We start from the raw sequence: 26,242 nt of genomic DNA, 5'->3' as shown, positions 1-26,242 counted from the left end.
CGAGCTTGAAGGGAATGTGTAATGAAAGGTTCAGAGAGTCCTCTACGGTGGGGGCCCGAGGCCATCCGCAAAGGCCTGCAGTTGCCATAGGAATAGCATATCCATGGCAACAGAGGGAAAAAGAGGGTAAGCAGGATTAACACCGGTGACTAGGATAACAAATGAACTTAGTGGGGAGAGGAGAAACTGTGACACATTTACTCTGCAGCAAGTAAACTCCCTCCATCTTTATCTACAGCCACATGTCTCCATCTATTATCAATCAGTGCTGCTGATGTGGCGTGTCTGTGTGTGCGTGAGAGACATACACCGCCTTTGTGACCCTTTAAGCAACACATTGTCACAGGATATTTTTATGTGACAGCACTTGGAGACATGACAAAGAAGAGACAAGTGTTTTTTTACCTTCTCAAAGATTATTAGACTAAGTTTTATATGCCCAAGGAGGTAAAACTATCCAGTGCTTCAAAAGAAAATAGCAAAGATGAGAGAAATGTTTGACGCATAAACAAATTTTAAATGTTTTGTTAATTATTTCATGACCCGGCTAGATCTATCTTATCTTTCTGAAGAAGTCACGGTGTTGTCAGCTGATGGAATAAAGTCTGAACTGCATATCCAATGGTCCCCCCTTTTTTAATTAAGTTATTACACTTGCTATGTTCAACTCCCTTTAGGTATAAGCCATATGAGACGGGAGATGTTATCATCTTGAAGCTAAATTGGTGTTAGGAGAATTTCAGGGCGACTAAAAAGAAGTCTGTTGCCCTGGAACACAATGATATGACATGGGCATTAAATCCATCCATCTCTAGTGTTCACATAATGAACACTCTAAATCACCACACCTTGAGCTGTAACTGTGGGACGCTGAGCACACTCATTACATGTGAAGCAATAACCACAAATGTTAGTGAATAACATGTCGGAGGTTGCTAGCACTGTGCCCTTTCAGGAAGAGTAAGGTTTGCCCAAAGAAATAAACATGTGGATTTACAAAAAATAAAGATAAAAGACAATAATCAACTTAAATAAATGTACATAAAATTAACAAACCTAATAAAATTGCTGTGTAATTTTGTTGCAATCTCTCTGCAAAACTTTGATTATGAAGGATCGAACTTGGCTCCCAAATTTAACTATTCTCGCAGAAATAATTGTATTTTTTCTTTTCAAATTAAGACTCTGCCGTGCTATAACAATCATGTAACTGAAAAAACATTAGCAGAGATGATTTATATTTTTTTAAACAATTGTCGTTGATTGCCAACCTCACATTTATTAATATTAAAGGCATTTTCAATTAGCTTTGTGTTGCATTAAAATCTATGCACATGGGAAAGATCAGCTGTATGCAACCTAAAATTGTGCTGACCTATAAGAAGAATGATACATAGATGTATAGATATTTAATAGATATGTAAATAGATAGCATGGGCTAAATAAATGTGTGTATATATATATATATATATATCTATATCTCAATACAGCAACACATTATTTTCCTCCTCCACAGGTATGTACTAGTTCTTGTGGCCTTATTTGTAAATGGAAGTGAGCTTCTAAGGGCATTCAAATAGGAAAAACGTATGCGTTGGCCGGGAATCGAACCCGGGTCAACTGCTTGGAAGGCAGCTATGCTAACCACTATACCACCAACGCCTTGTTTCGTCTTCTCGGAACACCCCTAATTCTGTCGAACTCAGACGGCTTGCTGTAGAACAGTTTGTATGTGATGCAGTGTTAGGCGCATTTATATGCAAAAAGACCATATTTTTATTTAAAAACGGAATTTCATGTCGCCGTGCACCACGTTTCCGTCTTCCCGCTGCAAGACCAGCATGCGGAGGACAGCCTAGATACATATTCCGGTGGCTGGTTATCATAAAGTTTGGAGAAAACTGTGTGTGAGTTTTTTTGACAAATGCACTAAACGCAGTATTTTGTGTCAGCTACAGGAAATGCCATACCAAATATCAGACAGTAAAAGCCCAAAATATTACAGGTAATTCCGGGTGTAGTCCACTCGGTGGCGGTGTATACTGTAACTGTACCACGGTTGGAGACTGGTGAAACGGCCGACATTGTGTTTGCCCGTGGTGGTAGCAGGGTATCTGCTACAGACGCCGAGGTATCTGAAGTACATGTGAAATGAAGTAGTTGATGCTCGGGTGAATAAATGTTCTATATTTATTTATGTCGTTAGACTTTTCACTCACCCTGTTTGTTGTTATGCACCAGTATACCAAAGCAAAAACTATATATATGAAACTTACAGGGGAATGACCTGGATTCTGAAAACTATTTTAACAATTGATTTGTATAGCGTGATGGATCATATTCCGTTAAGTGGGAAAGAAAATAATACAATATATGATTCCATTTCACAAAACGTAGTGGCCCGTACGGGGATCGAACCCGCGACCTTGGCGTTATTAGCACCACGCTCTAACCAACTGAGCTAACCGGCCATTGACAATCGCACACTCCTCATATTGCAATATTACGGTAAACATAATAGAGTTCATGAACGGTATGTATGAACGGCGACAACAGACTACTAATACTGACCCCCACTTTTCACGGTTTATATGTAAATCCATTATACGACAGCACATTTTCGTGTTATGACAATTCTCTCAACAGTCTCTATGAATATTAGTTTTATTGATATGTTTATCTTATGTACGTACAACTTCAAGACAACAGACCTCGTGGCGCAACGGTAGCGCGTCTGACTCCAGATCAGAAGGTTGCGTGTTCAAATCACGTCGGGGTCATAACTTTTGATATTTTAACATTCATTTTCTCGTACAAATAGTCTTTACTGCCTCTAAAGTACCCTCTGTCATCTCACTGAACAGTGAAGACTCAGTCTATTTCCTAGATGTTCTTTAACCCTCACCTCTCCCACATATTTAACACACAGGACCCTGGGGACCCCAAGAAATGCAAAATGTTAACCTATTTCTTCTCTGAAATTCCCTGAACTTTCGGGTAGTTCCAGTAAAATTAGAGTTACAGTTGACTGTAAATATCATCTAATCTTATGAGCAGCCCAACCCCAACACATCAGTATTTTAAAAAGTGCTAATTAAAAAAAGAATCAGAAAACAATGATAGAAACTATCTGACAAAGTCATGAAAAAGGAATTACAGAACAAAGCACCTATGAGAAATGAAAAAGTATACCTCTGGGGTCTGTTGTAGTCTGGTGATATTAAAACACTTTCTATTTTTATTACAATATGTTCCCATTAGCTGTCATGCTTTTTATTAAGAAGCCATTTTCTTAAATTAACATCATTTCCTTTTTAACACTGACAGTGTTTGTTAAACTATCTTAAATGTTAATCTTTTGGACTGTCTGTTGCTTTTACTTCACAAAGTTTTACTGCGTTGCATCTATTGTATTTTTATTTCTATATGTCAAGCACAAAAGTGGAGGTGGCAACAAGGCTATTCACTGCTCACTGTAGAGAAATGTTGAGTATGTGACAAATTAAAAACCTTGAGACCTTAAATTAGACCAGCACTCCCCAAAAAATAAACCCGAGGGCAGTAATATTATTCACAAGTGTCATGGGAAAAGTAAGCGTGAAATTCTTCACTTGGCTCTTTAGACACTAACCTGAAGGACAGTGCCAGTTCATATCTCAACACTGTGGGACTGACTGAGGTTAAACGACATAGAGAGCTAAAGATGAAGGACAAATGTACAATTAACAAGATTGACACCACTGTTGAAAAAGCAGGGCTCGTCCGGGATTTGAACCCGGGACCTCTCGCACCCTAAGCGAGAATCATACCCCTAGACCAACGAGCCGACATGCAAAACGACTGTAAAGTACGCTTGACAAAACTCCCAAATGTACGAGTCACTTATTTCCTAGTAGATTTTTATTTATTTACAGCCCTCGTATTTCAAAGTAGCCTCGGACACAGAAGTCAAACCAATGTCACCATGCAGCCACATCAGTTTCGCAACAAGGTGGACTGACTGAACATTATTACCTCACATTACTAACGTTACAACAGTGACAACCATTAACATTGTATTTTAATTCGCACCACTAGAAAACAACCACAGCCATTTTGTTTTTCATACAGTCCGTGCCTGGTGCCTCCTCCTTCTTTCAGACTGGTTTAAAAAATTCCAATTAGTGAAATACCATTAACTTATGTTTTAATAAATGACTGTAACGTTATATCTTTGTTATATAGGTTTTTTTTACACAGTCTATGGTTTTTACTATCAACGTTAAAGTCACCACAAGCTAATGTAAAGTAACTTTGAACTTGCAGTCGTTTCAGTCGCAAAACTTCCCTGTTATAATTTGTTTTGCGTGTTTAATTAACGTTTGTTTGAAATGTATATTGTGTTTGTTGTACATTTAAAGATAAGAGTCTAATTAATGTTTCCCCTCAATTAACAGTCCCCAAGAAGTTCACTTTCACACCGGACACTGTTAGCTAACGTTAATTGTTAGCATGTTAGCTAGCTAACGCTAGCAACATTTTGACTCGTAACGGAGATTGTAAACATGACGTAATGTATTTATTATTAGCTAACTGATTGCACAGTGGTTGTAGCTGTTAGCAAACTCACTTACCTGTGTCCAAAACATTAGTTTATTCCGTCGGGTCGAGTTGTGATGAAGCCATGGCCAGTTGATGTGCAGAGCGGACCGGCGCGCCCATTAGCTGGTTAACGTCAATTTAACCGGTTTGAGCCTCAACTAGCTCCGTAGTCACACTGGTATTGGTATGGTGGTGTGGCCATAGTTTTGGCTGCATCTTTGCCGGATCAACCTGTTAAAGGGCCTCAGAGCAGAAATTTGCCTTTGGGCTTCTCACCCCCAGCTCTGTCTAACAATGTATTTGCATTGTGGCTGCAGTCACACCATCTACACTTCTCTGTGCAGTAGGCTACACCACCACCTCCATGTTCCCATTGAGGGGAGCACACAACAGACTGCATTGTAGCTTCACTATTTGACTAGTAAACTAGCAGCCTATTCCTGTGAGAATAATTCTGATGAGAAATAGCAGTGTGCACATCTCCAAAAATATTAGACGATGTTAAAAAAAAAGCAGCACAGTTCTGGAGAATATCAGAAAACAGATAGAACACTGGCCATAGTGAACTTTAATTATTTAATCATAAGCTCAAATGCGTCTGTGACAATATGTTTCTGCCCATATTAAATGAGTGAAGCTCACTATGGGTGCCTGTATTCTATCTGTTTTTGGTAATAAAACTACCATGCTCCACGTTAACTGTGTATGACTGAGGTTATGGGAATTTCAGCACATTTTTTAAGGAATATGGATGATGTGAGCACAATATAAATGATAAAAGTGTGTGATTTTGTCATGAAATTAGCTCATAATGCAGGACCCACCTTCGCTGATATTGTGCTGTGTGGTGCAAAGTCAAATTTGCAAGTTTTTGAAGCAAAGAATGTACCCAACATAAAGCCAAATATAGCCAACCAAAGAAAAGAGTTTCACTTGAAAAATAATAATAATATAGACAGTGGGGACACTCTCTCTGACTTTATTATCATTTATCATTATTAAATTCTATTTGTTTTTTTTATTGGTAGGTAGGATTAGTTTTAATGTGCTTTCTTCCCCTTTTTATTATGATTTTTATCTCTTACCCCATTCTTTTACCTGTCAAACCGGTATAGACACAGAGACACAGACACATACACACACACACACACACACACACATACACGACAGCCAACACAAACTTGTCCCCTTATTCGCTGACAGTGCTTAATTTACTGGCCTGTTTTGTATTGTCTTGCAATAAAAATAAAAACAAATCATCTTTAACTGTTTATTGTGCATTTCTCGTCTCTTTTTTGGCAAATGAATTACACTCCTAATACATTTCTACAGTAGGGAGTAAGAGAGAGAGTCTGCAAGCGTACAAAAAGAGCAATTACACTTAATGGATGGTGAATAAGCAACCAGATGGATTTGGGTAGGGGGACAAAACAAGAATGGAAACAAACAGAAATTATTTATGAAGAGCTGGAGTAATTACCTGACATTATCACGTGTGTATTATTTACATATCTATATTTTATTTTTAAATATTAGCCTACCTTGTTGTCAATATGGGTTCATTGTAAAACCCTTATTTTCCTATCCCTGCATCAGGGACAGTGTTTGGATAAAAGCAATGGAACTGTAAATAATACTATCGTCTGCTGAAATTAGAAAAAAAGGATAGCACAAGACATCATACTGCCTATTTTCTATTTTTTCTCCCTTGTATGTGTTTTTTAAAATACTAACTTTAGTGTATTATTGACCTTTGAGTGAATCAGTAAATAAAGCAGCCCAGTCTGAGCATTTTCCAGTTCACCTGTATAAATACAGGTCTGTCATAAAGTCCTTTCTGGGAAAAATCTATCCATTTGAACTCAAACCAAGATTTTTTCCTTACATTAACCAAGAAATATATTTCTGGCAGACAGCCCTGAAGGCAAATTTCTCCCAAAGGTGGTTTTTGGTGAAACAGTAAGTCATCATTTATTATGGGGGGCAGAAAATGAAGAGCTAAAAGAAATGCTTGGATACAGAAATAGCAATAAAAGGTATCTACTGACTAGAAAAAAATAATGATAAAATTATTTTTTTAAAACTAGAATTGCAAAATGGTGATTTAACTTTGTCAGACACCTGTAGTGACTAATTTATTGCAGTAATATATAGCCTAGTTATTATTATATAAACTTTAAAAGCACATTCAAGGGGGTGTGAATGAGACACATACATTACATTACATTACATTACATTGTGTACATTGGCTTCTTGGGGGTGGGTGAGTTTGGCACATAAGGCCTGTCCCTTCTTGAATACTTTTGATGTTTAGAAACAAATACATGCTCCTTTTAAACGTATTTTTGTGAGACATCGTTGATATGACTGAATAACATAAGAGTTGAAATTACAGTGGTAATAATAACTTCGTTGTTTTTGAATACGCACCAGTCAGCAAATCTGTCCACGGCATACGGGTTTTATCAGCTGTCATGTGACCCACACTCAGCCATCTTGTGGAAAACGAAGAGAGAGAGAGAGAGCCCAGAGAGAGCCACACAACTCGCATACAAACCTTGTGCTGTCAGATCAAGCAGAGGTAAGACAGCCAAAGTTTAATACACTAGCAGAGAAAAATCGTACATTTAAGTAAAGTGCCATGTCAGAGAGTCATATTCTGACGAGCTGGGGGTGCTAGGAACTGTTGTTAAACCACCATGTTTACTTGGCCTTGCAGCACCGGGCCCCAGTGACTCTGTGTCCGTGTCCGGGCCGTGTGAAGTGCGGGACGGTTTGACAAGGAAATGTTGTTGTGGATCCAGGATGCTCGAAGGCCGCGTGTAGCTAGCTAGCATGCTAGCCACAAGTCTTGAGGATAGGGATTAACTCGTGTGTCAGATCAGTGTTATATTTGCCATATAACGTTAGAGTATATAACAAGACGTCTTCTTGTCTGGTTAAACAAAGTGGTGTCAAAATATAAGTGTATGTTCACGTATGACATGCATACATGAGCTACGTAGGGTTAAAACGATGCTAGCTAGCTAGTTGGCCAACTGCAGGTAGCTAACGCGCTAGCATAACCACAGTTGGCTAACGTTTGCGAAAATACCCTGGTGTGGCACCAGCATGTAACGTTAGCAAGTTGCATTTTAACTACAACTCCGTCGCCACCTTTCAACATTACTATAACTCAACCGTGAACTTTTAACCATTAGAAAATGTGTCGGCGAATGTCAGTTACTTGTTTCATGTGTTCAGCTCAACTGTCCATGTTAGTTGTTTATTCGACAGGTTAGCTTGCTACGTTAGCTAGCGTAATGTTGGAAACGTTAACCGAGGATGATTTCCACTTTAACCTTCCCGAGTGACCATCACGGATCTAGCCAACTTTTAATATTCAATAGTAACGTACGTAACGTTAGCTTCAGTGCCATCAACAGTAAGCGGGGTGGGTCGGTATGACTAACGTTGGGTTGCTCCAGGCTTTGCGGTTTGATTAGCGTTGACGTTATATAGTAGACTAAGCTAACAATCCTGACAACTAACGATATGGGAGAACGTAGTAGTGTTTCCGCTGACTCAAGCCGTCTCCCTCTTATCATTATCAAAGTCTGACACAATCAAACCGATAAAAGTTGTTGTTGTGAGCAGATTGGGCAGTTGGCGAGCTTTGGCTCTTTGATGATTTCACCCAAGTCATAACGTTATGTAAACCCAGCCAGTCGTCCGGGTTGTACTTTATGTTAACACTGACAAATGTGCGAGGCGAGCAGCAGAGTTGCCACTAACGTTGCGATCTCCCGTTGAGTTGGTGTATTTATTGCTTTAACCACAAACTTACACGTGGCTTATCCTGGCGTCCATATGGTCAGTTGTACTGAGTGTCTACTGTCCCTGTTGGTGCCTGATATTTGAGGAAGCCTGGCTGTGTAATAAATCTTAGCTATCAGGCCTGAGTGTACGGGAAAGTCTTGGCAGTGGGCACACATGCGTAAACACATCTAATAATCTTGTTGGAGAAATATGGTTAGTAGTACATGTAGTTTATTTAGTCTAGTAAAGGCAACCCCCGTTGTCAATTACAGGTGTCTCACATACCCACTTGGACTTTGAGACCTCCTAAAATAGCTTTAGCAGATTGAAATTGTACACTGCTTAACTGCTAGTGGGATGGGCTGCACATCCCGAGGAGTTGTAAGACAGTAAAGCAGGGAATTTTTCCAAAATCTGCTGAGCAGAATGTTGCAATGGTGAATGAGTTGTGAAATAAAACATTTGCTTTAACTGGTTTAGTAAAACAACATAGGTTTGATAATATTTGTGTAGATTTGATGCTGATTGAACTGTATTTGGGATGTTAAAAAAAGATATCGATTTTAGTTATCCTGATTTAAGGAATAGTAATTGGTGACCAGTGTGCTCAATCTCATGAAAACATACATGTAATTTTCCCACCAATGGGTACAATTAATACAGCCAGTTGTTGCTAGTAGGCTATATAAACAAAACAAAAATCACAGACTGCTAAACTATCACTAAATATTTGCTAAACAAAGCAGGCTATGCAAGTAAATATAATTTGCTTTTCATCAGTACTACTGCTATACCATAATTGTATATACTGAGTGGTATTAATCCTTTTCCTCCCTTTTCATATTTGTAGAACTTCCAGGAAGAATGGCCGAAACCCAGACACTTAACTTTGGACCAGAATGGTAAATGAACTGGCATGCAGTCATGATAAGTGAAAGAGAAATTATTTGTAGGTTGTGAAACTGGTTTTCTGTTAAGGCCCAATGTAGCTTTTCCATAGATGTTCAGACATGTCAAGTGCCACCTCATCTTAAGTGTTGTCTCCCCTTCCTCTGTCCCCTCTGCTTCTACTACCCTATCTGTCTCTCTGCAGGCTCCGTGCCTTGTCTGGCGGTGGTGGCAGCGGCGGCAGTGGTGGAGGTGGCTGTGCAGTTGCCTCTCCACCCCTCTCACCTGCTTTGCCAAAGTATAAACTTGCAGACTATCGCTACGGGAGAGAAGAAATGTTAGCACTTTATGTAAAGGATAACAAGGTTTGTAGGCTGGTAACATCTGCATCTTAGCAGACCTAGCAGTTGATACAGGCTTGCAGTTGACATGATTTGCATATGAATTATGTCCCTGCCTTTCAAACCCTTGTGCACCTTAACAGTGAAACCTGTGACTGTTTATTTATCCCCTCCAGATCCCTATAGACCTACACGACAAGGAGTTCCTGCCCATATTGCAAGAGGAGCCCTTGCCGCCTCTGGCACTTGTGTCTTTTACAGAGGAGGAACAGGTAGGAGGACTTTTATCAGGTCTCTGTATTGGTGAGAAATGGTAATATCAGAAACGGTTTCTGACTTATCGCCCAGGCTAAAATAAATATCACATTGGCCTCAGGCCAGTTGGCTTCTTAATGTAATTTCTTGGATTATACAGACCCTATGGATTATACAGTACTCTTGGCAGTTCGGCTTCCAAATACAGAGCAGGTGCAAAGAAGAGAGCAGAGAGCTTACTTTTTGTCCCCTTGCTCCCCTCCCCCATTTGTGTTTGCAGAGAAATTTTTCCATGTCTGTAAACAGTGCAGCTGTACTTCGGCTGACAGGGCGAGGAGGCGGTCCGATAGCAGGGGCACCAAGAGGCCGAAGTACCTCAAGGGGTAGAGGTAAGAATTTAATTAAGATCATCCACGGATGTGTCATATTTTCTTTCTCATTTCAAAGATAAATTGCTGCAGGTGGAGATTTTGTTGTGGAAGCACTATGTTGGATTTCTGTTATCAAATGAGCCTTTATTTTAGCTATTGAGCTATTTTGTCTGTGCCGTTTCTGAAGTCACAACAACTCCAGATAGTTAAGATGGCTTTGAGGAATCCCACCAACTGAGACAAGGGGTGTAATATTAGCGCTCTGTAGGTGTTGTGCTTACTCAGCATACTCTCCTGCAGCTGCTTGAACTACTGATGTGTCTCAGACATGGAAAACCCTGTTTGAAATCAGGCTGCTAGTAACACACACACACACACTCAGGCACCCATATACACCCTTCCAATCAGTTAAAGCTGCATATCCCTGTATTTTACAGTGCAGTTTAAACTGCACAAGCTACTGTTGCTTAGCCTGAAGTGTTAAGAGAAGTTCTGTGTTTAGTAACACTGTTGTCAGCTGGTGCGTTTGTTGTGTTACCACTACATAAATTAATCTCTTGTTTTGGTACAATGGCATCTCTCCTGTTCCTCACTGTGGAGTTTGCAACAGTTTGGAGATGCAGTTCTGGGAAGGCAGAAGGACAATAGCCACTCAAAACTTAGAAGTGATAAATGGAATATACCACTGATTGCCAAAACTGTCGGCTGTAACTTACTGACCAACTCTTAAGAGCTGAAACATGATCTTGCAAAGTCATTGGCCACACCTTTACCAATCTGCTTTTATTCTGAGCATATAACCCATTTACACTCATATTTCCTCCCTGCTTAATGTCCTGTCCTCTGTACTGTAGACTGCTCAGTGTTTGATTCACACAACCGAAGTTCACATTGCCAGCTTTAGGTCCTGACAATGGGTAGAGTTCAAATTTAATCAGTAGCAGCTCTTCATACCTAGGCTTCTGTGTACATTAGATGAGCTGTGTTAGATCGTTCATAGAACTTTCTCTGAATTGAAGGTCGGTTGAGAGGTCATGCCATACAGGCGGGTTTATTATAAGCAGTATGTTACCATAGGTACATAAATTAGATGTTGACAGTAGTGTACAGTAATGTAGTTTGTCTGACAGATACTGAGAGAAATTGGAGGAAGATGCAACAGTATACTACAGCCTAACTCCCATATCATGGTTAGAGGATGTCCATGAATCATGGATTGGACAGATGAATTAAAAAGCACAACAGCTGGTTTATTGCACATCCTCTAATGGAAAAGCAGAGTACAGCATCATGATTCAGCAGATTTTGTGCAGTAGATGATGGTAGTTCAGTCGTGTGTATGTGAGTGTGTGGGTGACTATTGGCTGCAGAAGGTGGGTATAGGCTTTCTGATCATCTGTTATGGAATATCGCAAATGTTTCACGCAGCCCTCCGCTGATGTTATAACCACATTTGGTCCTTTTGATCATGATGTTAAATATCCTACCTGAAAGCAAGTTAATGCCAAGCCAGTGCACACAGTCAAGAGCGACTTGACCTCTTCAGGTCATTAGGTCACATCAACCTGTGATTGTTTTCAGGCCGGGGAAGAGGAGATGGAGGGTTTTACCAAAGAAGTTTTGACGATGTGGAAGGTTTTGGTCGTGGAGGGAGGGAGATGCATCGCTCCCAAAGCTGGGAAGAAAGGTATTACAATGCCAATTTAATTTGCCAACATTTTATTGAATTTTGAACTTTATTTATTTTTGCAGTGACTTAACATAATGTATTTTTTTTTCTCACCAGGGGAGAACGGAGGTTTGAAAAGCCAGGTCGAAAAGACCCAGGTTGGTGTTAAAATTTGTTGCTCAAATAATCAATACCTGATGTACTCATTGGCAAATGCACTGGCTTATCTACTTGTTGCTCTCTGTCACCCCAGCAGAAGTTGTTCCAGGACATTTTCAGATGAATCACAGTAAGTGTGCCTTTGTAGTTTAATAAATGACCACTCAAGACCTCCCCCGCAAACTACATCCCTTTAAGGGCTTTTTCTTGATTGCATTTGTATTTTAACCGATTAAGAAAGTTTGATAATCTGTCTTTAAACTTTCACTATAATGATGATGGCTTCACCTTTAACCATGTGCCTACCCACCTCTCTCTGCAGTCCGAGGCAACTATGAGGATGGTGTAACAGGTCTACCGAGGAAGCATGACTTCACACGTTCAGAGAGTGAGAACTGGCGTTCTGCTCAGAACGGTGAGGATGATGAGGGGGGCTGGCGCCTCGCGGGGTCTCGACGGGACAGTGACCGGTGGTGCCCCCCGAGCCCAGGTGGGCACAGCACTGACCATATCGCTAATACGTCTGTTTGTGGTTAATGTATTTGTGGTGTGCTGCCATGTTAGTTGTACGACTTCAAAATAAGATACATGTGTGTGTTGCAGCTTGAAAAATGTTATGTGGTCTGTTAGTTTCATTGCCGGCCAGAGGAAATATAGTAATGACATTAACAACCTGCTTTACGGACGAGATATTCTCCAGCCCCAGTTTGTCAGTATGTATAGTGGCTGTCTTTGTCAGCTTTGCTATCAGAATGATACATCATATAACAGGAACCCATTAAGGGCACATCATAATGTTTTATGTCAGAGGGACAATTCAGAGGTTCACTGGTGTCTCCTTTATTAACTTCCCCATACTTCTGAACTTCTCATCTTAATGCACATGCTCATAAATCATACTCTTATCATGTGTTATTTTATGTGGATGCACTTCAATAGCGCTACTAGTGGCCAAATCTTTTGCTGAAGCCAAGGTAGATCATGAGATTAAAGTTTGTTGTAAATGTGAACTGTTTTCCCCAGATGGGCCTCGGTCAGCAGGGTGGCGGGAACACCCAGATCAGCGCCGTCGTTTCCCATTTGATGCGAGAGAAGATGAGCGTGGTTACCGGAGGCCACGGTCAGGCAGCGGCAGCCTGGAGGACGAGAGGGACAGCCTACCAGAGTGGTGTTTGGAGGATGCAGACGAGGAGGCGGGCACCTTTGACTCATCGGGAGCCTTTCTCTCACTCAAGGTAAGAGGAGAGTTATGAATAAATCAGTGAATGACAGAGACTTTTAAATGATGTATTGATATGCTGCACTATATTTTATGGAGCAGGTCATTCTTTTGCCGCAAGGACTGAAATGGGATGAGAATAGTATCAGAGTTACTGTAAATGTGTTCTTTATTGTGTATTCAGAAAGCCTCCAAGGAGCCAATCTTGGAGGAGGCAGAGCTTGAATTCAAACCCTTGGAAGAGTGTGAAGAGGGCCTGGAGGAGGAGGACAGTCCGCCTAGGGAGACCAAAGATTTGGAAACAGAGGCCATCAGGCAGGCTGAACGAAAAGGTCAGATAGCTAAAGTGCTTATTTTTTTAAAATGCATTTTTAATGTTGTAGGATGAGCAAAGACATGAAGTCAAATGAACTTTTGTCTTAAAAATATTTCTACCTTGCTACGTCGTTTTAAGTCACCTACAGAAAAGAACGAATGAAATTGTCTCGGTATCTGAGTGTACTGACGCTGGGTTTTGAACTTGGGGGCCCTTTTGACCAATTTTGCAATATTCAAGCTTTGACTTGCAACATGAGAAAATTTCCTTTCACATTACTTTTGACATATTTAACTAATGAAAAGAAACTCTACACTTGCATGCATGAGCACGCAAGAAAACGTTGGGACCGACAGTTTTATCTAAAAAAAAAAAAAAATTCCAGTCATCTGTGACATGGAACAAGCAGTACTCAGAATTTGATTCTGTGAAACGGGCCCTTAGGTCTTGCAGCTGACTGGTGTTCTCTTTGCGGATTATGCCATTATGTTGCTTTGACACCACAGTTTGGCCCAAATTTTCTTTTAGAAACTGTACAGTAGTGGTGCAGTCTCAGTCATTAGTGGAAAAAGATTTAAAAGCCACACAGCATTCAGATATATTTTGAGGCCAAATCTTTTTGAAAGAGAAATGTTTTTGTTGTTAAGGACACAAAAAGGCGCGATCGATTGCTTTGGAGACGGTGGCTGCTTTATCCAGCAACCACTGTAATAAAATAGGAATTTACTGACGGCAATTACAAAGCAATCAAAGCTACTTGATGTGAGCATGAGCAAAGAAAAGGAAAATTGTTGATGTGGAAGGTGTTTTCATGTTTAGTTTATCTTCAATTACTGCAGCAGAAACCATAATGAAAACTGTCCTTTTTTCAGTGGATGATCATAGTTATATTGGTTATGATTCCATCTCATGTCTCTACTGTTATTATGATTTTTTAGAGTTGTCGAGAGCATCAGAGGAGGCTTTACCTGTGGCTCCACCTGTTGCTCCCCCAGTCTCAGAGCCCCAGCTTCCTGCCCAGTCTCTGTCGCTGAGCCAGCCCAACAGAACAGAAGAGTGTGAGAGGCCCGCTGAACGGCAGCCACCCATGGAGCTCCCACCAGAGCCCTGCAAAGTCCCCCTGCACGTCCCCATGTCTAACAGCATGCTCGAGTCCCTACCCATCAACCACATTTCCACCACCCTCGCAGGTTAGATTTGGGTCTTCAGTTTGACTGTACATAGGACTTTTTTACCAGTTGGTTCCACATCCTAATATCTGTTTTTTCCCTCGTGCTGTTTTATACAGAAGTATCTGCTCCATCGCCTAGCATCCAGCTACCCCAAAAACCCATGGAGGTTCCTGTGGCGATGAACAATCCTTTGCCCTTCTCTTCAAATTTAATGGCACCTATTGGCAGGCCCACTGCTGTGCCACACGACACAGATGAAGACGAGGGACTGAAACACTTTGAGCAGGTAAGTTAGTTAACTGTCATGAGATGAGTGGGCTATCCTAACAATCGTAAAATATCTTATATTGATGTTAAGGATCTCTTAAAATCTTGTACTTACTGACACGAAAGCTTAAACGAGTCATAAACTTCCACAACAGCCGGTTCGTTGACTCATCGGCTACGAGGGAACAGCCCTGTTATTTTAGGTTGTATTGATTTTAAACAGGGTTATGAGTAATGTAATATCCTCCTGAGATTCTCTCTCTGTGTCCTGGCTCCCATTCGTCCCCAGGAGGCAGAAAAGATGGTAGCATACCTACAGGATGGTGTGGTGGATGACGACAGACTTACAGCAAAGACTTCAGAGAAGCCCAAACCTGCAGGCCTGCCACTCACCCACGAGGCTGCTCTCAAGTGGTTCTACAAAGACCCCCAAGGAGAGATACAGGGTGAGACTGGGAGAAATTTTAATCTGGTCAAACTACTGTTCATTTAGCTTAAAAGTTGTTCTAGTATCTCTCCCTGAACCTCATCTGCTCCCTTCTTGTGCCCTCTCAGGTCCATTCAGTAACCAGGAGATGGCTGAGTGGTTCCAGGCTGGTTACTTCACAATGTCTCTCTTAGTTAAAAGAGGGTGTGATGAAGTATTTCAAGCGCTTGGAGAGATTATGAAGATATGGGGGAGAGTACCGTTCACTCCAGGACCTGCACCACCTCCTCTGCAGGTATGTGTTTGCTCAGTGTGGCCTGTTTCATTCCTTATGTCTACAGGTTTGCTTTGTGATCAGCTCTAGTTGCCAGTACAAGCCATGACCTGCAGGTGGTGGTGTATTCCACTCTTTTTTACCAGAAAGATGTGTCAGAGGAGTCCTTCATATACTTGACTGTTTTAAGACCCTTGTTCTTCCAGCTGACGTGATGGATGTTGTGAAGGTTTTTCATGTACTTATTGAGATATTGCAAAAAAAAATGTAAATGCATTTAAGAAGCGATCTTGGTGGATTGAAATCCACATTCTGGCTAGATGTTGAAAAGGTCTCAAAGACAAATTCATAAACTTTACTCCTCTGTCAGCAGTCTGGGGAAATAGCCACTTCCTGCTTGATTTTCTTAATACATCCATGGCTGCCCTTTTACAATAATGGCAGCTAAAGTTACACTGAAATTAAATAAAGTTAGCCCTTGTTCTCTGTATCTTTAAAGCAACAAGGAAAATCAGCTCCAGCCTTTTCTAAACCAGTTACGTGTAAATGTGGATATGTTTTGGTGTCTGATCTCCAAGTGAAAATGAAATTTAAACTGGTTGATCTATGTTGAGTACAAATGAGTAGACAATTGAATAAGTATTCACAACTCTTAAAGGTGATATTTAGTTGAAGCACCTTTAGTGACAGTTGCAGCTTTGGTTGAATCAGGAAAGGTCTCTGGCTACATCCAAACTAAAACCTTTTCATTTTTAAATGGCGTTTTAAAATGAAAACAGTCCCTGTACACATGAACACAATTTTTTTAAAAAAAATTCATCTCCATCTATACTAACATGCCTGAAAAGGCATATCACAAGACCATTAACATTCACTGGGCATGCCAGTGCTGATATAAACAGGAAGCAGATTGTCTTCTCTGTGGTGGTTTACTTGTTACAGAGAAGTACTTAGAAGGAAGGACAGCAATAATGAAACAAAAGAACAAGGATTTCTTTGCTTGGACCAACAACAAGGCAGAACTATGTCACAACTAAAAGGCGGTCAAGGCAGCAGAAAACATTAATTGGGAGTCGTTGCAAAGCAAATATGCCATCACATTAGAGCTGAACAGGGGGCATTATCCATCACTAGAGGAAGCCATGGTAATGGGAAAGGAGTGTTCACACGAGGCTGATAAAATCACAAAATATATGTAGACCTAACTGTTATGTTTTGGCTTGGCACATCATGACTGATAAGACCCTGACAGGAAGCAAACGTAGATATCTACGCCATGTTTCTGCCTGTCCAGACTAAGACACAACTCAGGGGTTTTCAATCTAAAACGGGGTCAGCAGTCTTCTCAAAGTCCCTGGAAAATGAAGAGTAGTAGTGTGGCTGGATGCTAGGTGTAAATGTAGCAGCTTTTGGACAACAGGATGCTGCCTCAAGCTCAGTCAAACTGCTCAAAGACCTTGACTAAACAGCAGTTTTTATAGCTTGTTTTTTTGCTACCTTTTGTTGTCTGAATGCTATGATTTATTCTGACGGTGTCTTCTTATGTAATGCAGGGGGACGATCAAGAGAGGCTGAAGAGGCAGCAAGAGCTCACTGCTCTCAACCTGTACCAGTTACAGCAGCTCCAATATCAATATCTCCTCAGGTACACAAAGCTCACATCTGGCACACAAATCTTCAAATACACACATTTGGGGCGGCAGTGGCTCAGTCCATAGGGACTTGGGTTGGGAACCGGAGGGTCGCCTGTTCAAGTCCCTGTCCGGACCAAAAATATGGAGCGTGGACTGGTAGCTGGAGAGGTGCCAGTTCACCTCCTGGGCACTGCCGAGGTGCCCCTGAGCAAGGCACCGAACCCCCCAACCACTCAGAGTGCCTGTCATGGGCAGCCCACTCTGACATCTCTCCACTTAGTGCATGTATAGGTCCAGTTTGTGCATGTGTGTGTTCGGACCTGTGTGTAATTGACAACAGAGTGAAAAATTGAATTTCCCCTCGGGGATTAATAAAGTATATAAAATTAAAATTAAATTAAAAATTTATAAACCGCTCACTTCCTGGACTTAATACAGGAGTAGGTCACAGAGTTAATGACAGAGTTTAAAAAAATGTACATAAATATAAAGATAGTGATTCAGATGTTAACTTTTTATTGCTCCTGTCTCATTCTTGCCGTCCATTTGTCTTCCACCATTCAGGCAGCAGTATGCTCAGGCCCTGGCCCAGCAGAAAGCTGCAGCTCTCAGCTCAGCTCCTCTTCAACAGCAGCAGCAACACCAACAGCAGATCAACCTGCTTCTACAGCAATACCAGGCTCTCAAGCTAAGGTACACTGTCACACAGTCACATCCCTCACCCAGCCCTCTAAATACATCTGCACATGTGCTATAGTCGACTCGAAGAGAGGATTGCATTTATTGATATGTGTATTTTCTAATTCTTTTAGAGCATCTGAGAGCCTCCTACCTCCCGTTACCCGGTCCCTGTCTGTACCAGACTCTGGTTCTGTGTGGGAAATGCAGAACCCGTCCTCTCAGGCTTCTTGCACGCCAAACGTTCAACAAGCTGCTCAAAACAGTGAGTTTCTATCTTCAGTAATCTGCAGTGTTGGCTTATTTTTGAATCACAAGCGAGAAAAAGAAAAGGTCTGTTTCATGTCATAGCAGGTCTAATACATTATGTCTCACTCAACAGCGTGGGATGGTAGCAGCGTGTGGGATTTGCCTATAGACTCCATGGCACAGGCTCCAACCATCGAGCAGATGCAACAGTTAGAGAAGACAAAGTCTGCAAAGGTAAAAGTATTTCTGCTCACTTTTCCATCAGTGGGAAATGGTTCTGAAAAAGTCTCATCCAATGTCAGGACCTCTAATACTCTTGAATACAGCAGCATCTTATGTCTGAGTGTTTTCAAAAGCTGAAAATGTCGTTAGTAAGATGAAATTGATTGCATTTAAAATATTCAAATCTTAAAATGAAGGCTGATGAATCAGTGATTTTTAACATGTGGGATTTGTCAGATATGATATAATCTCACATCTCTGCATGAGATCCAGATGGTGATGATAACACAAAGAGGAACTATCATGGTTTTCTCATGCAACAGTTGGAGTTGGAGAGGCGTGAGGCAGAAATGAGAGCCAAAAGGGAGGAAGAGGAGAGGAAACGACTGGAGGAGGCCCTGAGGGCTCGACAGGAGGAGGAACGCAAACGTTTGGAAGAAGAGGAGCTGGCACGACAAAAACAGGTCGAGCATTTGGACAATGTCAATCTGAAGCACTTAAACAATGCGAGCCACTTTTCTCTGATTGCATCGAGACTGACTCAGTGTTGTAAATCTTTAGGAGGAGGCATTAAGACGACAGCGAGAGCAAGAGGAGGCACAGCGCAGACAAAAAGAGGAAGAGGAGAGACTGGCACAAGAGGAAGCTCTGCGCAGATTAGAGGAGAGGCGGAGGGAAGAGGAGGAGAGAAAGAAACGGGAAGAGTTCCTTCGCAAACAGGTAACCAAATGAAAACATGTCACATATTTCTGCCTTCTATGATTTGTGAAATGTCTCCCTAAATTGTGATGATTTCTACCTCACTAGGAAGAGGAGCGCAGAAAGCAGGAGGAACTCGAAGTATTGAGGAGGCGTGAGGAGGAGAAGCGAGCGGAGGAAGAAGCTGCAGCTGCTGCAGCAGCAGCTGCGCTGGCCCAACAGCAACTGGAGGAGCAGAAGAGGAGAGAGCAGGAGGCCCAAAGACAGCAGGAGCTGCAGAGACAGAGGCAGCAGCAACAAGAGGCTCTCAGGAGACTTCAGCAACAGCAGCAACAGCAGCAGCAGCTCGCACAGATGAAGGTGTGTCAGCTTGTCTTTGTTAAAAGCTGCGGCCTCTGAATATGTAGCACTTCCCCCCCATAGCTTCCTGTCACTTCAAAAATACATTCATGTTCCACGCATTGTTCTGAATTAACTTCATACAGAAACCATATGAAAAATCCATTGATGCCATAAAAAAGAGTGGTCAAACATAGCCGTCCTTCAATAGCTACAGGTGGGGCTATACCTGACGTGCACTGAGTCTCTATAAGACACATTCATTCAGACACATAAAACAAAAAAGCTTTAATAAAACAAAATTATATTAAACTTGGTTAAAATACCAAAATATGTGCTCAAACTATTTGACATTGAAGCAAAGTTGAACCTTTTTTTTTTTTTTAACCGCTACGTCACAGGGTAAGGGCACAGAGGAGCAGTCAGCAAAAATAGACGGTACAAAATATATTTAAAGTTGCTAAAACACTGTGTCCTGTTCTGCAGCTTCCATCCTCCTCAAAGTGGGGCCAGCAGTCGGTCAACGCTATAAACCAGCCTCAGAGCGCCCTGTCACTGGCGGAGATCCAGAAACTGGAAGAGGAGAGAGAACGACAGACGCGGGAGGAGGTAAAAACAGCAAGCAGCCTGGTTGTGTTCGTTGGCTCCATCGCCAGCAATGTTTTAGTGCTTCTCTTGAGTTATCCTTTTTGACTGATTATTGTCGTTGAGCCAAATGTCATTTTTATGCACTCTGATTCCTGTCCTTCTCCCTCCTCGCCCCCGCAGCAGCGACGTCAGCAGCAGGAGCTCCTAAAGCTGCAGCAGCAGCAGGCCTTGCAATTAGCTCAGCAGCCCCAGGCTAAGCTGTCTGGTTGGGGCAGTGTGGCCAAACAGCCAGCTGCTACCAAATCTTTGCTGGAGATTCAAAGGGAAGAAGCGCAGCAGATGAAGCAGCGGAAGGAGCAGCATCAGCAGCAGCAACAGCAGCAGCAAACACACCCTATTGTCACCCAACAGATCCGCACTCAAAACAGAACTGTACGTGCCCTACGTGATACCGTGTCTTATCAGCTAGAGGAGGATAAAATCTACGTAGAGCTGCAGGGCTGGGTGTGGATATGACAATATTCTGGCATACAATATTTAAATGCAATGTTCACAATATCTCTTTAATGCAGTTTCAATTTTGACATGAAGGCTCAGTTACTTTGGGTAGTTTATACGTCTTAGGAACAGCTGCTTGAATATGACAGAAAGTTCTGGCTCAGTTTTCATGGCTCTAAACAGTGACAAGGACCGACTTGTGCGGACACTGACAGTGCGAGACTGTCTGCAAAAACTAGGTCGACAGAAGTTCACTGACAGCCAGACATTAACCAACTGCCAACTGCCAGCTTGTGGTGTCGGGGCCCTAAAATGTCAACAAGGCCATTTTGTTTTTCACATAACCTTTAATTCTAATAACATCAGGTTACCTTTTGCAAAAGTGTTGTACCGTTTGTTGGCTAAAAAAAGCAACTTGTTGACATTGATGGCCATTTTCTGACATTTTACTGACCAGACAACAGAGAAATGTAATGAACTGTGGCTTGCAGCCCTAGAAACAAGTGCTATGCCAGTAACAGTATTTCTGTCTCTACACAGACGCCATCTCTGAGTAACTCAGTGTGGGGATCTGTGAACACCAGCACCTGCACCAACTGGGGCTCAGACTCCAGCAGTATCTGGGGTGACACCCACAACTCCAACATGGGCTTCTGGGATGAGGCTGTGAAGGAAGCTGTCCAGCAGCCTCCTCCAACCAAGAAAGGCAACACGCAGAAGAACAACAAAGGCAACGCCAACCTCAGGTATTTATTAAGAGTACTAAAATGGCTTAGTCATGACCTCCTGATGAAAAGCATGACTTACCATATGACGGATATGAGTAATGCACAGATCTTAATGACTTCTTTTTGTCTTCCTGCTGCATTTCTCTTCACATGTAAAGTAATTCTGTGAGTGGGCGGGCCAATAAGAAAGTAGAAGAGGAGGAGAAGCTGCTGAAGTTGTTTCAAGGGGTCAATAAGAGCCAGCAGGACACCTTCATGCAATGGTGTGAGCAAACCCTGCACACCCTCAACACGGCCAACAATCTGGATGGTAAGACTTCAAAAATATTCTTTGCAAAGGCCTTCCACCCACAACTATTGATCAACCATTTCTGGAAGCCAAACTCACAAATGTTCTCCATCTGTCTCCCTGCCAGTTCCAACGTTTGCATCCTTCCTGAAAGAAGTGGACTCTCCGTACGAGGTGCACGACTATGTCAGAGCCTATCTGGGGGACACTCCCGAGGCTAAGGATTTTGCCAAGCAGTTCCTGGAACGTCGTGCCAAACAGAACGCTAACCAACAAAAACCGGCTCCGCAGAACCAACAGCAAGTCCTCAAGCAGCAGCAGCAGCAGCAGCAGGTGAGCGATACTGAAATAGTTCAGCACGTTGAAGAAATAGCAGATGAGGTACCGTATGTTTTGGTCCCATTTTTGCCTTGTAAAGCCATGTGAGTCAAAAAGAGAGACATGAGTCCCTATTGCTCCCTAAAATTAGTTTTTGCTCTGAGGCATTTTTTGCCAGGCATGTTCTGACCAATCAGAGCAAGTCATCTGACAGTACATGCCGTCATACTCCACAGTCACAACTGTTATTTACATTTCTGGTGTGACTCTCTTTCTCGCGTCACCCCTTTGGATCGGCCCCAAAAGATGTCACTGCACTGCTGATTCCTTGTTTCCTAATGGGGATAGAGACCAAACGTGATTCTCCTGCAAAGCTGGTCTGGTTTGTTAAAGCTTTGCATCAGATAGTTATATATTTGATGACAGATTTTTCAGGTCTGTCGCTCATGTAATATTGTTGGTTGTGTTAGGCCATGGTGGGTCGTGTATCGCATTACTGAGCAGAGCCGTTTACTCATCGGAACACAGAACAGTGTCCAGATAGTAAGGCCTGGACACTGTCCAGAGTTTCTCTTTCACACATGTAACACACAGCTTGAGATTGTCTGCGTCAGAGGTGTTCTCATCTACTGGAAAAACTCTGTTTGATGTCGGCGAGGGGCAGCACCTGGGTATAGAGCGCAGGAAGCAGGACTTGACATGAATTACACTATGGTCGCATAGCTAGTTCGTAATTTGGTCATAAACTGCCGTTTCTTTTATTTGGCTGATGATTTCAGGTTCGGCCGCAGTCTCATCTTCTCTTCAATTACACATCGTCATTGCTGTTTTCGTGTAAATGACGCGTCCTCTTCTTCTTGTTTGTTTTTCTTCCAGTTTCATGCAAGCCTCATGATAGAAACATCATCAACACACCTACTCGCTCACTGTGAATTCTCTGGATAGTTACCTGCTCTATTCACACATGAGCTAAATCAGACATTACAAGGACTTTGTACTGGGGAACGAGCAGGATAAAGTTTAATGTCCGATCCAACTTATTTGGACATTTGCGTTCTCACATACAGCTCCCCCGCGTAATGACTAGATCATTTCAGGTTTGCAGTGCCTATCTGAAAGCAGCTCAGGGCGGCTTTATGGCAACATTAGATTTTTATATGATTTTTGCATCATCATGGATATTCTTTACTTTCCAGGTTTTGCGATGTAGCAATAAATTAAACTTACACATACTGTTATGGAGGATTGTAATGTGTACACTGCAACTTTTGAAGGCAGCATTGTTTTAAATATTTCCACTGTCTTCTTGAGGGAGCTTCTTTGCTTCTGTTCAACCATCAACACTTTCTCTTTTGTTTGGCACAGGAGCTACTTTGACTCATTGAACTTACGTAATCACCACGCTGAGAACATTCTCTCCTGCTGGAAAAGTTGCTTTGTCTAAATACCGTTCATTGGCAAAAGAATTAAGCGGTAAAGACACATCTGCCACTAATATTGGTGACAAAAGTCATGTTTCCATTCAAATTGTCAGGCCAGTTTTAAGTAAACTTTTGAAATGTTGCAAAAGAGAAATGAGAATTAGGTGCACAGTCACACATGAGCTAATGCAAGCTAGTTACTATCACCTGCTGAATGTGGGCGGTGCCTGATGTGACAGATTCAGAAAGCTAGCTCACTAGCTAATGTTTGCTAGCTTGCTAATAAATACAGCAAAATATGATATTGTTACATTTTCCATTTTCTTAAGTTCCATGCCTGTCAGGTAGCGCCTCACAGGGCAGTTTGTGTTTTTCATGGCCAATACCATACAAGGTTAAGCATGGCAACAATCTATGACTCCTCCACGCATAGTTCTTTGCTATTGGTTGAGGCTACGACTTCACCTGTCAAAGTTCACTAAAGTTTAATTTCATGCGGTACAAAGTTCTGTATTTGCTTCGTCACTGGAAGTGAATGTTTTATTTGTTTCTCTGCCCACACTGAATAGAAGTGAATGGAAGATGAATATTTGCCAATGTTACATCCCTCATTTGTGACTGCACCCGTTATTATTATTTCATGTGAGCAAGTATTGGCCATGTTTCCTGCTGTCTGCAGACAAAGAAAAATTAAGTCAATGATTCTAAAGCACTGGAAGATGCTGAAAGCAGAAACGGCTTATTAGTCATGTGGGTTGAATGTTCGCTATGTCAGACCTTTTTTGGCAGAGGTGTTTCCATTTCCCATTTCGTGCGGCCACCCTTTTCGACAAAGGCAGAACCACCTCCAGTGAGTGTAAAAGGTTTTTATGATAGCGCATAAAAATACATTAAAGGAAACAGAGCTAAAATCTGGTGGTTAATACCTAAAACACACTACAATACATGTTTTTTTGTGGCAGCCTGTCTCAGTCTGACACATTGAAGTCATACAAAACTCTGACTCTGACAAAACGTTGGATAATCATGAACCTAGCTCATACTTTGTACAGTTTTGAAAAAGAAAACTGTGAAACATTAATAGTTTTGGTTTCCCCCTCATCCACATCTCATCATGATCGTCAAAATGTAATGGGATCAAATCAAGTCAAGTAGTAACATTTTGACTTTGCTGGCATCTCAGACCAACAGCTTTTTCTCCAGCAGTTGATTCAGTCTTTTAAATCCACATTTCTCTACTGCCCAGGATTCTGTATGGGGTGGAACAGGATCTTCGCCACTCTACCAGTCCAACCATACGAGCGGCCAGCAGCAGCGCTTTGAGACCGTCACCTCAGGGAAGAAGAAAAAGAAGCAAAAGATGGTCCGTGCAGACCCCAGCCTTCTAGGTGAGAGCAAACAGCCATCTGTGACTAAATCTAAAATATCTGCAGTGATGTGTCACCACTTTAAATATCCCATCTGCTAATTGGATCTTTCTTTTTTTACTTCTCAGGTTTTTCTGTGAATGCGTCATCTGAGAGATTGAACATGGGAGAGATTGAGACTTTGGAGGACTTTTAAGGGACTGCAGCCAAGCAAACCCCACTGACTGTATCCGATTTGAACAGCAGCTGATTTACCCGACCCCCCTGCCACAGCCCCTCCGACTGCTTCCACAACTTTCACTTTTATTTTCAGTTTCCCATTTATCAGACATACTCTGGTAATCCCTCATGAGCTCCAAATTGTGAACAAACAGCGATCTCTGAGGCAGGGTGTGTTTTCCTGTTGCTTATGGACCCATAATCTGCTGAAAACTTTGCGAGGAATGGACTGGACCAAACTGGCCAGTGAAACATCCGACCAGCCAAGAGAGCTATCGCCATACGAACTCAAGTTTGGAGAAAGTCTGCAGAGATGTCGATGCTGCTCGGTCCCGATCGTGTCCTATTGTAGAAATTTGCAGTGACAACAAATTTCAAATTTGGCCTCCATTGTATGGGTTTCTTTTAAGTGTGGATATATGGGTGGGGTGGTGGGGGTATAATGGGAAAGGTTAGAGAGATTATATCCATTGTTTTTGTTTTATTTATTGAAAGTTTTCCCCTTACACTTTACCCCCTCCCCCCCTTCTCTATTCCCTCCCTGTTTTCTGCTGGGTGTTCATGGATAATGACGGCAAAGTAGAGCCCAAGGATTCGTGCCCACTTATGTCCTGTTTTAAGGACATGTTCAAAAGTTCCAAGTAGTTATCTATTTCTTGTAAAATACTAGGCTGTTTAAAGAATAAACTTTCAATTCTGCATCTGTATTATAATATATGAAAATGATCTTCTGGAGTCATACTTTTTTTATTGCGGTATGGAATAATAAAACAGTCTGATGTGTGGGCTGTTCACACCTGTGTCTGAACTATTCAGAAAAACCACAAATGTGCAGAATTTATTTGATTCACACACATTCATCTGCTCACACGACGATAAAAGCATTTCACACAGATCCTGATTAAAAAGTTCCTCTTGGCATCGATTAAACCCCTAAAAACTTATCTCTGTTCATCAAAATTAGATATTTAGGCGCTTATTTTCCTTTTATAAAATCTCTTAAAATGGATTAGATGTAACTACACATTTGCGTCATTTAATGTATGTGGATCTATACGTAATTGTCCCACCCCCCCAGCCGCGCGCCTGGAGCTCAAACGTACCGGTTCACTTTGACTCTGCTCATCTAATGTACATAAACAGATTATGCATATTTATGCAGACTCTGTAGGTGACAGGGCAACATTTTCGTATCAAAGTGTTCTGGTTTCAGTCTGAGTACTATCAGCCAATCACAGGGGCGTAATGCATCACCT

General features: G+C 41.8%; 1 protein-coding gene and 4 non-coding genes across 9 annotated transcripts; 2 read left to right on the top strand and 3 right to left on the bottom strand.

Moving 5' to 3' along the window:
- Positions 1 to 1,590: 1,590 nt before the first annotated feature.
- On the bottom strand, positions 1,591 to 1,662 carry trnag-ucc (transfer RNA glycine (anticodon UCC)). The gene has a single exon. It is a non-coding gene; the product is annotated as a tRNA-Gly (tRNA).
- Positions 1,663 to 2,397: 735 nt separating this feature from the next.
- On the bottom strand, positions 2,398 to 2,471 carry trnai-aau (transfer RNA isoleucine (anticodon AAU)). The gene has a single exon. It is a non-coding gene; the product is annotated as a tRNA-Ile (tRNA).
- A 237-nt stretch (positions 2,472 to 2,708) lies between these two features.
- On the top strand, positions 2,709 to 2,780 carry trnaw-cca (transfer RNA tryptophan (anticodon CCA)). Its single transcript has one exon. It is a non-coding gene; the product is annotated as a tRNA-Trp (tRNA).
- A 974-nt stretch (positions 2,781 to 3,754) lies between these two features.
- Positions 3,755 to 3,826, bottom strand: trnap-agg (transfer RNA proline (anticodon AGG)). Its single transcript has one exon. It is a non-coding gene; the product is annotated as a tRNA-Pro (tRNA).
- A 3,200-nt stretch (positions 3,827 to 7,026) lies between these two features.
- On the top strand, positions 7,027 to 25,712 carry gigyf2 (GRB10 interacting GYF protein 2). 5 transcript variants are annotated; one of them, XM_049597479.1, is made up of 29 exons: positions 7,027 to 7,162; positions 9,230 to 9,281; positions 9,473 to 9,632; positions 9,785 to 9,880; positions 10,144 to 10,252; positions 11,816 to 11,921; positions 12,021 to 12,061; positions 12,160 to 12,192; positions 12,385 to 12,552; positions 13,086 to 13,297; positions 13,466 to 13,613; positions 14,536 to 14,787; positions 14,886 to 15,055; positions 15,326 to 15,482; positions 15,592 to 15,758; positions 17,291 to 17,382; positions 17,936 to 18,064; positions 18,184 to 18,314; positions 18,432 to 18,532; positions 18,844 to 18,984; positions 19,082 to 19,240; positions 19,328 to 19,579; positions 20,045 to 20,167; positions 20,327 to 20,578; positions 21,185 to 21,390; positions 21,531 to 21,682; positions 21,789 to 21,994; positions 24,647 to 24,788; positions 24,896 to 25,712. In XM_049597479.1, exons 2-29 carry the CDS (start codon positions 9,244 to 9,246, stop codon positions 24,961 to 24,963), a joined length of 4,011 nt encoding a protein of 1,336 aa, XP_049453436.1. In that variant the 5' UTR covers positions 7,027 to 7,162; positions 9,230 to 9,243; the 3' UTR covers positions 24,964 to 25,712. The 5 variants fall into 5 exon arrangements, with proteins under 5 accessions (XP_049453436.1, XP_049453434.1, XP_049453435.1 ...); XM_049597477.1 differs by having other exon boundaries at positions 24,644 to 24,788; XM_049597478.1 differs by having other exon boundaries at positions 12,157 to 12,192; positions 12,385 to 12,477; positions 24,644 to 24,788.
- Positions 25,713 to 26,242: the final 530 nt, after the last annotated feature.

The sequence above is a fragment of the Epinephelus fuscoguttatus genome, linkage group LG15, assembly GCF_011397635.1.
Source record: "Epinephelus fuscoguttatus linkage group LG15, E.fuscoguttatus.final_Chr_v1".
Lineage (NCBI taxonomy): Eukaryota > Metazoa > Chordata > Actinopteri > Perciformes > Serranidae > Epinephelus > Epinephelus fuscoguttatus.
This window is presented reverse-complemented; position numbering and strand designations above follow the sequence as displayed.

Bases quoted from the DNA above. Each gene is read 5' to 3' on its own strand.
- gigyf2 (XM_049597475.1), top strand. From the start codon at position 9,244: ATGGCCGAAACCCAGACACTTAACTTTGGACCAGAATG. The intron at 9,881-10,143 runs GTAGGAGGACTT...TTGTGTTTGCAG, and splicing joins CTTTTACAGAGGAGGAACAG to AGAAATTTTTCCATGTCTGT. The intron at 12,553-13,085 runs GTGGGCACAGCA...TGTTTTCCCCAG, and splicing joins GTGGTGCCCCCCGAGCCCAG to ATGGGCCTCGGTCAGCAGGG.